We start from the raw sequence: 12,172 nt of genomic DNA, 5'->3' as shown, positions 1-12,172 counted from the left end.
TAAAATAAATAAAATTTTTCTAATATCTATTTGTTTTTGAAAGAGAGAGAGTGCTAGCATGAGCGGGGGAGGCACCGAGAGAGAGGGAGACACAGAATCCAAATTAGGCTCCAGGCTCTGAGCTGCCAGCACAGACCCCGACGCGGGGCTCAAACTCACGGGTTGCGAGATCATGACCTGAGCCGAAGTCAGACGCTCAACCGACTGAACCACACAGTAAGAAAAGTATTCTTACAGTATATATTCATTATCAGGAGTCTCCCTGAGACCAAGTACAGCAGTGCAGGAATAAAAGAAACAAGAGTCTGGCTTGATAAACGAAAGCCATTACAGATTCAACTCCAACCTGTCAAGACAGGCCCCCTCAGCCAGGAGGCGGCTCAGACACATTGGCCACAGGCTTCACAAATGTACCTTCCTAAACCAACGACGAGGGCTTGAATGCTTCAAAATATAATCAGACCAGGTTTCTATACATCGTGGAAGTTAGTTTTTTCCTCAATGAGAACCAGAGATCTGGAGAAGTTGAACAAACTGAGGGGAGCATTTGGTGAAAAGTGCTGTTCCTGAAAACCTGTTGACCTCAGACTGCAGCTCGGGCCCCCGAGGACACCAGGATCAAGCAGGCCCATCAACGCATGACGTGCAACTTTGAATTCTGTAAAACTTTCCTTAACAGTGATATCTGGCATGTGTTTTTCAACTTTAACTCCAGGCATACTTTGGAGATATAGTGGGTTCCAACCCAGGCCCCCAAAGTAAAGTAAATGCAGCAATAAAAAAGGTCAAACGAACTTTTTGGTTTCCCACCACGTATAAAAGTTAGTTTGCACTATGCTATAGTCTATTAAGTGTACAATAGCATTATGTCTAAAAAAAAAAAAAATTCACATACTTTTTAAAAACTTTACTGCTAAAAAGCGCTAACCATCACCCGAGTTTTCAGCGAGTCATAATCACTGATCACAGATGGAAACAAATACACTAATAAAAAAGTTGGAACCACGGTGAGAATTACCAAAAGGTAGCCCAGGGACATGAAGCGAGCAGATGCTGTGGGAAAACTGGAGACTTGCTCAACACTGGGATGCCACAGACCTTCAACTGTGAAAGGTGCAACGTGTGTGAAGCACAATAAAGCAAAGCATAATAAAACGAGGTAACCCTGTACTTTTGATAAGACTCATAGTGTGGGAGAAAAAAAAATTCAGTGTGCCTCAATTACAAGGTGTCATTTTAGAGTTTCACGTGTTTGCACTGGGTCCTCTTGGTAGTCACCCTACCGTGTCTGCTACCTGAGCAATGGAGTAGAAGAAAAACGTAACCCCATTCTGTTAACTAATCATTACTTGTTCTAGCACCACCAACCACCCCCCTGCAGCCCTGCTGAAATATCCTATTTGTAACTAAACTTAATTTCCGTTCCAAGAGTTTGGAGTGAAGGAAGATTTCCGTCCATCTCTTTGATTTCTGAGTAGGGTCAGAGAAACATCCCGATTCCACGTTCCAGTAGTCTTGTAATGTTGATCTTGAATAATAAACCTTACCTTCTGGCCATTAACACCTTTAAATCTGCGTAACCTCAGAGTCATGTGCCTTATGGAAAACAGCTAAGGCTCTAAATGGATTCTCCTGGGTTCTAGGCAGTGTAGTAGTCTGTAGTGCCTCTGTTACCAAATTTCTTTTTTGCGAGCACGTAAGCATATGTACAAAAACATAAGAACATCAAGACCCCAACCCCATCATTAGAACTAGTCTGACAGAAGCTTCCAGACATCTTGCACTTCTCTGCGCGAATGCAGCACGTGGGACTTACTGGGGAAGTAAGACATCTCTAATGAGAGCCAGTAGATTGCTGTCAGAGTCAACATTCGCCTCCTTCTTGCCATCCCCGACCTCCTGGTTCACGAGTAGAGATGTGGTTTCTGAGAGCAACCGCAAGCTGAAGAGTCTCCACTCCACTTGAAAGAAAAATGCCAAGAATGTGAGTCCATGGCGATAGAATGAAAACAGAATGTGCACCTACTGGCATTCTCAGTGACGGGGTCACACTTACCATTTTGGCTCTGAACCAACGAGACCAAGGGTGGCAGGATATAATCAACAACCTTAAAGAAAAGATGTAAAAGACTTGGTTCAAATGTTTATAATCACAAAACTGGTATTAACCACTATCTGTGCTTTTTGCACTGACAGAATCACTAATCAAAAGAGGGGGAAAATCAACAGCTAAATTTATCCTGGATTTAAACTCTACATAAAGCACCAGGCTCATTTAACTCTGAAAAAGTCCTCAGGTCAAAATGACATTCTGATCATCAAAACAGTAATTTATCAAAACCTTCAGAGTCTATGAAAGGAACCTTAGTATATAATCCAAAATCCGGTTGGCGTGGGTTGACATTAAACCACCAAATGAATATATATAAGCTAGTGATCATTATTCAAGATTAAACTACACAACCAAAATATTGGGGGGAAAGGAGACACCCAATCTTTGTGTTTTATTAAATACATCAAAGAGCTATGACAAGTTAATCTTGGTTATTTTTAGAAACATATTCAAAAGATATAAATCCGCTATACAAACCACCTCTAGGATTTCCTAGTTATTGAGGGTACAATCAAATGTGGTTTGAAACCAACTCCAAAATAACAAATCGATTCCCCCTGATGAAAATGAACAATGAAGAAAGGACAAATCATTTCTGCAGTCTAATTTGGAAACCAACTACTCTCTCCTTTGATGAACGATTTTGGTGACAAGAAACAAAATTCCCGTTGTTTACAACTGAATGTATTCCTGGTCCTAAGACAAGCATTTGTTCTCCCTACACTGATAAAAGGGCAGAAGAAACTGTTCCCGGCCCCACAATACCATCCTGCTATCCAGACCAATGAGATGAAGCCCTGCACAGGTAAAGATCTCTACACATGGGCAGTAACCCACCAGTGTTAACCTATTCTAGTTTAAAAAAAGGTTTTTAATGTTTATTTATTTTTGAGAGAGAGAGAGGCAGAGCACGAGAGGGGGAGGGGCAGAGAGAGAGGGAGACACAGAATCTGAAGCAGGCTCCAGGCTCTGAGCTGTCAGCACAGAGCCCGACACGGGGCTCGAACCCACGAACCTACGAACCATGAGATCATGACCTGAGCCGAGGTCAGATGCTTAACCGACTGAGCCACCCATGCACCCCCTTGTAAGTTCACATATAATATTCTATCCAGATATTGGTACAAGGATCCTAAGACCCAGAGATGTTTTGATCACCCTCTTCCATTAAGTGATATCACATTGCTCAAAGCATAGATGTCACGCTCCATTAAGGAATTTTGATTCCTCTGAACTGCCAGTTGTGTCAAAAGCAAAAACCATGCAAAGGAAACAAACATAGCCCACTATTAACACCCATCAACATGGTCAACGCCTACCTTAAAGATTTAAGAGGATACATCAAAAGAGGAGTGGGACTGAAGTAAATGACAGGTGTCCAACTCACATTTGAAAAACAACTAAGCATGGTCAAAAAGCAAGATCATCAGACAGAAGATGAACAGACAAAAATCAACAGTATTCCTACATGCCTACAATAACCAACTAAATGACATAATTAAGCTAAAACCTATAGAAGCAATCAAATTCTAAGGTATCTACAGTATCCTTTTACAGAAAAAAAACGTAGAAAATATTTACAGGTACAATGGCCATTGACACGCTTCTGCAAAAAGCTTGAAAGCTGTCACAACCATCCTTACAACAAGGAAAATGCGAAACAAACAAAATCAACAACTCTTCTCAGACACCTCCAAGAACTGAAGTCACAGAACAAACCGCTCCCCTGAAGAGACAGGCAAACAGAATCACAGCTTAACGGGAGAAGTAAGGCCAGTGGAGTCAGCAGCTGGTACAAAACCTGAAGGCTAACTGAGGAACTGTTGGGAGCCTGAGCTTGGGGGACAAAAGCTCCTGGTGCCCAGCCTTACTGGAGCACCCACACGCCCAGGAGTTTACTTCCCCGAGTCCCCACTGGACTCTCAGAGTGAAGATCAGAGAAAAACCCCTCATGCTTCCAGCAGAGGGAAGGAAAATGAGCCATTTTGAAACACGCTCAGAACATTCTTTTCTTCTCGACAAAGGCCTGGACACAAAGGACACTATCTTACCAGAGCCTATAGTAAGGTTTCAGTAGAACCTAACCAACCTGGGAAAGACAATCCCAACTCCAGCACCCTCCGAGCCTTCCTGTCTCCCCCGGGCACAGGCGCAGGGACAACTGACAAACACCTGTGAATGTCAGAGACCAGACGCAGAGGCTCACAAAAAGAATCCTAACCACGGGACCGTGGGACGTATCCCCTCCGGCCATGCCTTACCCAACATCAACTGGGCTCCTGTATAACGACATGGATTACCACGGAGAGAGTTGCAAGACACGGGTTTTATGTGAGAAGGAGTTATTAGGGAAACCCAAAGCAACAGGAGAGACAAAAACTAGGACCCCGGAGGGAATTTTAGCCTCTGAAAAACCACAGGTAGAGCAAACGGGGAACGCAACCTGGCTTCAAGCCACATACACATCAAATCTCACACTAATGACGTGCTTATCTCAATTCATTTTACCTGATGGGTCACACTGGCATGAAATATTCCAAGTGTTAAGAGAAAAAAAAACACCAACCTAGAATTCTGAGTGAAATTATCCCTCAAAAGTAAAAGGAGAAATAAAGATTTTTCTCACACAAACAAAAACGGAAAACATTTTCTGCCAGTAGACCTGCCTTGCAAGAAATGTTTTCAAAAGTTCTTCAGAAGGAAGAAAAATGATATAGGTCAGAAACTCAGATCTATGTATCAGAGAAGGAATAAACAAAGGGAACACATGGTCATTGATGAACAGACTCCGAGAGGTCAACTCTCTGCAAATTAACCGATCATTCCAGTGTAATACAAATAAATAGTCCAAGAAGGTTTGCATTACCTCCTCATATTGATTCCGTAATGTATTTGGAAAATAGTGACAATGCTATAGAAACATAAAGATGGGTGGAAATGAAGACGGGCACACTGGTGCCTTCAGCAAGGCTGGACCCTGACTAAGTTCTTCCCTTCCTCATTCTTGAAGCCTCTCCCTTCCCCTCATACGTTTTTCTGCAGAATGCTTTGTTCCGGGAACTCGGTATCGACGTTGACATCTCGCTGACCTCAACGTACACTTAATAATGAGACTCGGACGGCTGTGCCAACACTAGACATGAGACCACCTAGGAAGACATGACGAAGGCGGCTGGCAGCACATACCTATACATTCCTATCGAAACCACCCAGATCCTGTATTTTCCTAGGAAACCCCTCAGCCTTTTCCTAGGACAGGCTTGCCACTCTTAGAGACACTAGCCTCCTGCAGCCTCCTCTGCCGGGCAGAATAATCAACTATCTTCCTTCTTTGTACCCAAACTCTGTCTTCATATTATGTTTTAGCTCCAGAGCACAGAGGTCGATTTCAACAGCAGCAGAGAATCAAGAATAATACAAGATTTTCAAGAATTTGTGGGGCAGAGATGGTTTACCCTACCAAGTTTCCAGGCTTCCTATAAGGGAAACCAAGTGGTGTAAATGTAGAGCTAGACAAAGAAATTCATGGAATATAACCGAGAGCCTAGAAACAGACACATATGGGAACTCAGCAAGGGGCAGTGATAGTATTATTAGCAACAGTGGAAAAACATGTAGACTATTCATTTAAGGGAGAGCTACAATTAGCTATCTACTTGGTAAAAAATACCAGAGAACACTGAAAAAATAATTACAGGAGGCTTAAAGGTTGAATAGTTAAAAAGAAAGGCTTTTAAAGGAAAATAGAGCATAGTTTTGTGGCATTAAAATAGGAAAGGACTTCTTTTTTTTCATTCTTTTAATGTTTATTTTTTAGAGAGAGTGCAAGCGGGGCAGGGCGAGGGGCAGAGGATCTGAAGTAGGCTCCGCCCCGACAGCAGCAAGCCCAAGGCGGGGCTCGAACTCATGGACCATGAGATCACAACCTGAGCTAAAGTGAGACACCCAACCGACTGAGCCACCCAGGTGCCCTGGAAGGAGTTCTTAAGTAGCATCTAAAAAGCACAAACTAAAAGAGAAACATTAATAAGTTTGACTACATTAAAACAAAAAATATTTATATAGGATGAGTCCCTAGAAACAAAATGCAAAGAAAAGCCATTGGCTAGGAGAAAGTTCTGCAATCCCCAAATCTGACAAATGGATTCATATGCAGAATGCAAGAGAAAAATCAATGAGAAAAAGACGAACAGCCCCCAAAACTGGACAAAAGGCAGAAATGATGGTTTTCAAAAGAGAATACCCACAGAGTCAACAAACATATGAAAACTATTCAAACCCACCATCAGAGAAATGAAAATTAGAACACTGAGATACCAATTTACACAGATCCAGTTAAGAAATTACCTTAGTACCAAGAGCTTGAAAAACTTAGGGGAAATGGGTACTACATACCACAGTAAACCAATAAAGTGGTACAAGAACTTGGAAGAAGAATTTCATAACAGCAACCAAAGTTTCCAGTAACACATTCAAAGCTATTCACTGAAGATCTGATTATAAGAGTTCAAAAATAGAATGGATAAATCTCACATCAATGTATTTAATGAAAACAAGCAACCTGCAAAAAGGCACAGACGGTATCTCACTATGTAGCCCAAAACAATACCTATAAACTTAAATACACACCAAACGTAAATTTCTGGATTAAAAATATATGTAATCAGTTTTAAAAGAAGAAATCTAGTTCATTATAATATCATTTAATTTTTTAATTAACACTTGTCCTCTGAATGACTGAAGGCAATTAGAATTGTATCCCAGACGATAGAAATTTAATCCTTCCAACTGAGAATGATCCTTTAGAAGAAGAAACAGGTAGAGGATGGTAATGGAGAAATAACGTGCTTACTATAATATGCAAATGCAGATTACAAGACAAATTAGATTATTTGACTATTCACCTTTAATTCATATTTTTCCCGAGCAATGACAGTTGATTACATTACCAAAAGAAAGCTGCCCATAACTCACAGAGAAATAAAAATAAAATAAAATTACTCTGAAAATGTCCAGATGCTTAGCAAGTCGAACAAGGCAAGGGAAATAAACACTGAAAAACAGTTTCATCCATTTTATTTATATTCTATGCAATAACTACATAAATCAAAGTAATAAATGGTTTTTCAGAAAAGATCACTGGTTGTAAAATCCTAAAATGAAAAACACCACATACCTTTGCAAAACGTTCACTTAACCAATGATTCTAGCAAAACAGAACAGATGAAAGTTAAAGTTTTAAAACGCTAGTTACTTTGGAGCATAGAGCAGAGAAACAATGGAGTCAAATTTTAATAGAAAATATAAAGAAAATATAACAAAAGAAATATAGAAAAATAAAACATTTCAATATACTCCTATACAAATCAGAAGGGTTACTATATCTACTCTCACAAAATACAAGAAAAAGATTTGTAGGAGTGATACATCTCAACATTTACACAAATATTAAGTGTAAGTATCACAAAAGTAGATTACACACACACACACACACACACACACACACACACACATAACGTCAATGAGCTCGCAGTATGTAGGTACAGGGATTTTATTACCACCACTATCAAAACTTAATAGCTACTAAGGTGTAGAATGGAAATGAACACAAACATGAAATAACTAACATTACATAAATTGGGATGTGTGGATGCGCCAGAGTTTCTTGGCAGAGAAGAAGGTGTTTTTGTCATTGCCACTGTCCTTGAAATAAATAGCCGCTAAAAGTTAGATTTAAAGGCCTAGAGGTCCATCCAGATGATGACTTGGGCCTTGTTTCTTTTTCCTTTTGGAGATATTTAGAGTAGTTTACTCTGAATTTGTTTTAAAAACATCCAGATGAACCTTAAAACAATTACCTGGATATATAACCTAGAAGATACCAATCAGAGATGAGAAAGCAACTCTAAATTGAGAGAGCAGATTGGCACACGGTGACACACTGAACAAAATTCTAGCCTCTGGGCCCAAATCCCTGGAGGTCACACAGTAACTCACACAAAGAGGGGGGCAGCTATAAAATATAAGACCACAGTTCCAAGGGTGCTCAAAGTGACACAGAAGGGCATGGCAGTGGGGGAGAGGGACCCAGAAACTGGCTCTTGAAAACAGCAACGATGATTGCTTGGGCCCAGAAGCAGAGCAAATTTGTTATTCCTTAAAAATACCTTGAATCTGTATTTCGGTACAAATCGTTTCCTGTATATCCCTGTGCACATTACTTTCCCTGATGCATTTAAAAATGTCTTTCCAAGAATGAGTTCACAGACCTCACCAGACTGCCAAAGGCTTCCAATGTACAAAATGCAGAAACAAATCAGAATCCGATGCCAAGAATACCAATCCACGGGGCTCACTGGAAACTTGTACCCTTCCGAGGGTGGGCCACTTGCCCAAGATTTCCAGCCAATCCACGTATCTTTAAAAATGGACTCATCTCACCAAAGAAAATAATCTTTCTAACAAAAGGGTCACCAAGATAAAGACACTTCACAGCTGTGAACTTCAGATTAGAGTTTTCCAGGGCTCACCAACCACCTGAGGGAGTACTCCCTCAAGAATACGGCACACTTCAAGAATATGGCGAGAGTATGGCATCCTTCACATACAAACTAACCTTTCCGAGGGCAGACATTAAAACCAACTCATGCATATCATTTTACACCTCTACGGCGAAGTATTTTCAAGTAAATTACTCTAAGTGTCTCAAAATAATACCAAGAGAAACCTTAAAATGGCTCATGAAAACATTTCACGCTTCTCTCCCTTGGCATACAGGATTCCATCGCCTGAAACACCCACCCCTCACCCAGGAGGCCACTCAGGAGTTAATCCCTACCTATGTCCAAGACCTAGTTCAAGAATAAAATCATCTCCTCTAAAAAGCATCTCCAGACCCTGTCAGACTGAAAGGGCTCTTGGCATACCCCAAGCAAACCACCAATACAGCACTCTTCAAACCATGGTCCAATCTTTCTTTTTCATCTTGGTCCCTTCCTCCCAACCAACACTTAACCTATTCAGAGCAGGATCTGATTCTAGCTCACTAGTGTATCTTCCTCAACATTCATTGATTTTTTTTATTAAGTTTTTCATTTTAATTCCAGTATAATTAAATCTTTTAAAGAGGTCGTTTACAGGGGCTCCTGGATAGCTCAGTCGGTTGAGCCCCTGAGTCGATTTCGGCTCAGGTGATGATACCAGGGTCGTAGTATCGAGCCCCACATCAGACACTGCATTGGATGTGGAGCCTGCTTAAGAGCCCCCCTCTCTCTCTCCCTCTGCCCCTCCCCCCAGTTCACTCTCTAAGATAAAAATAAAAAATATTAAAAAAATAAAGAGGTGGTTTAAAAAGGCACTTACTATAAATATGCGAGTGATAAATACGTAAGTAAACCAAAACCTTAAACCTTTTTTGGGGGTCTACTTATCACATCACTGCTTTAACTCTATTCATATTAATTCATCCTATTACTATGAAAAGGACGTTTCAAAAGTTTTGAAACCTAAAAGTACTTGTTCTACACATGGTAATTTTGAAAGAAAGAAAGAAAGAGAAAAGAAAAGAAAAGAAAAGGGATTTGCTTTTGTATCCTGGTTGCAAGCTGAGGCGAGCCCAACTTTGAATTTTAAATAAAATGCTCAGGCCTGCGTGCTGTAATTAATCTCAAGTCCTCTCTCAGATTTCTCAGAACATGCAATGGCTTATTTCCTTCTCCATGGTTCACTGCCAACTCTTGAGTTTTCACTTACTCTAGTATTTTATTTGCTTTTTCCCTTCTCCTGCTGTTTGCTTCTGAGACCGACTATCCAAATGAAAGGCGGTCAGACCAGACATGACAATGAGGACTCTGTCCCAGGTCCTCCGCGGGAAGCAGGCACAGAAGCCAGCTCACAACACCTGCTGCAATGAGCTCAGGACGCTCAGGACTTGGAGGACGAATGCCAGCTCCACGGCTTGTTGTAGCCTGCCTCCCACTCACGACCAGCCAGACAAAGTCACATTTGCTCCCCTAATCCATCCCATAGGAGGCCCTGTTTCTCATTAGTCTGCCTCCAGCTCCCCCCATGCCGACCAAGATACACCTTAAGCCTTCCCTTTTTTTGCCCTAAAGTTTTTACACCCTCTGCCGAATACAAGTGAGGGTGATGATGTCCCTACTGCCGCAAGCTCCCAATCAGCAGCCTCTGTGTGTCATCATTCAGGTGGTCTTCCCTCATCTCCACCTTGCTCACGGTACCACATGATCCCTTTGTAAGGACTGAATTTAAAATCTCCCAAGTTCTCCATATATACACCAGACTCTACTGATGGTTCCGAGGGATGCAGCTTTGTAATGGCAACACCCACAATTTGCAATTGAATATGAAACCTCCTGCTTTTAGTCATCTTTGAATCACCTGCACCTTTGATTTTTTTTTCCCCACTAACCTTGTCTCCCCGCCCCCCCCCCCCCCCACACACACACACAGCTCAGCTCTGAGGCTCCTGCCCTGTTGCCTGTCTCTTCTAGGCCCCCTCTTCGTTCCTTTCTTCCTCTTCATTCTCCACCCAATGCCAGCTCCTTATTTATACAGACAACATGTACTTCCCCTGCCACCCCCACCCTTTTGTTCATCCAAGCTTCAAGGCCGCTCCTGGATCCCTACCTACAAAGGAAATGGAAGTTCAATACAGACCCGTCTGTGGCCTAATGGTTGTAAGAAGGCCAGGAAGATATTTCAAGGTGACAGCTTTTCTCTGTCTTCCGCAGGTAGGCCGTACTGCCCTACACACACAGAGGAGGTCCCCCTGCACGTAATCCAAGACCCGCACCCCTCAGAGATCTCTGTCCATTCCCTCTTCCAAATACACTTTGAAACAGCATTCACTTGTTATTTTCTTAACACCCAATGATGTGTTGTTAAATTTTTAATTTTAGTTCCAGTGTAAGTAACATACAGTGTTATATCCGTTTCATGTGTATGATATAGTGATTCAACAATTCTATACATTAATAGATTTTTACCTAAAACGGGGCTAAGTTCCCTTAGAGCCTGAGACATTCAAATCCCGTATCATGCCAAAACAAAGACGACTACTCATTAGTCATGTTATAAAACATTTCTTGATTTAAAAATAATATGTGGGGAGTGCAGTGTGGCTCATGACAAAACTCCATCCGCATTTTGAGAGGCCACATTACAATGCTTTCAAGACAACCCAATGCCAGATGGCAACGAAGCAGCGTAATAACAAAGAAAACAGGACAAAAACCTAAAAAGCCTCTTTACTGAATCGCTTTCAAGTCACAGCGAGGAAACCATGACAACAAAATCCAACACTGTGGATGACAAACCTTCAATTGTCATGGCTTTACCCACTGGTACTGCGTCGACCTGTTAACAAACAAGAGACTAAATCACCTGAGACAAGACACAGCGAGTAACCGCTGCTGCGAAGTAGATGGTTTGTTCAACAGTGCTTTCCTCTTCTAGAACCTTCCACAGAATTTACAAACAACAGATAAACCATTTAAGTCAATACCACTGCAACTCTAATCAGGCTCCCCTACACTAATGTCTTCTACCATAAAATTCCATGATTTGTTACTTATTTTAGTTGTAGAGCTAATACACCTATGTATAGAACAATCCGAGGAGCTTTAATACTTAATGCTTGTGACAATTACTTTCTTAAAGGCATTCGTCTGTGGTAAAAGGTCATTTAAGGACATGTCCTAAAAACAGGGTCATCGTTTACTAAAAACAAAAATACAGGTTCCCAGGTCTAGGGACTTTTCATTTCTTTGCTCAAACCACCCCCCCAACTATGTGTGCATATATATGCACGTGAGTTGCTGCCAGTGATCCTCAATGTCCCAAAAGAAATGAATGTCTGTGACCTAGGGATGCTGACAGCTCTGGGACACTTAAACTACACAATCACAATGACGCCAAAATATGTAAATAATGCTCAGATGGCTAAAGTTTACTTCACTTGTTCTTAAAGCCTTGGATGCCCAAAACGGTGATTTATCATGTAACAAACTTATGTTCCATTTTAAGAAATGACGAACA

General features: G+C 41.3%; 1 protein-coding gene across 16 annotated transcripts in view; it reads right to left on the bottom strand.

Annotated features, from left to right (window-relative positions):
- Positions 1-12,172, bottom strand: part of ULK4 (unc-51 like kinase 4) — a 570,273-nt gene that overhangs the window by 348,640 nt on the left and 209,461 nt on the right. For all 16 annotated transcript variants that reach the window (XR_006206962.1, XR_006206963.1, XR_006206964.1 and 13 more), the window contains 2 exons: positions 2,057-2,108; positions 1,817-1,961 (listed from right to left, as the gene is read on the bottom strand). Coding sequence is in view for 13 of the 16 variants with exons in the window: in XM_042954274.1 (XP_042810208.1) it covers positions 1,817-1,961; positions 2,057-2,108 (197 nt within the window). In the remaining 3 variants the exon portion in view is untranslated. The remainder of the gene's footprint in view (positions 1-1,816; positions 1,962-2,056; positions 2,109-12,172) is intronic.

The sequence above is a fragment of the Panthera leo genome, chromosome C2, assembly GCF_018350215.1.
Source record: "Panthera leo isolate Ple1 chromosome C2, P.leo_Ple1_pat1.1, whole genome shotgun sequence".
NCBI lineage: Eukaryota > Metazoa > Chordata > Mammalia > Carnivora > Felidae > Panthera > Panthera leo.
The sequence above is the reverse complement of the archived record's forward strand: the minus strand, read 5'-3'. Positions and strand labels throughout refer to the sequence as shown.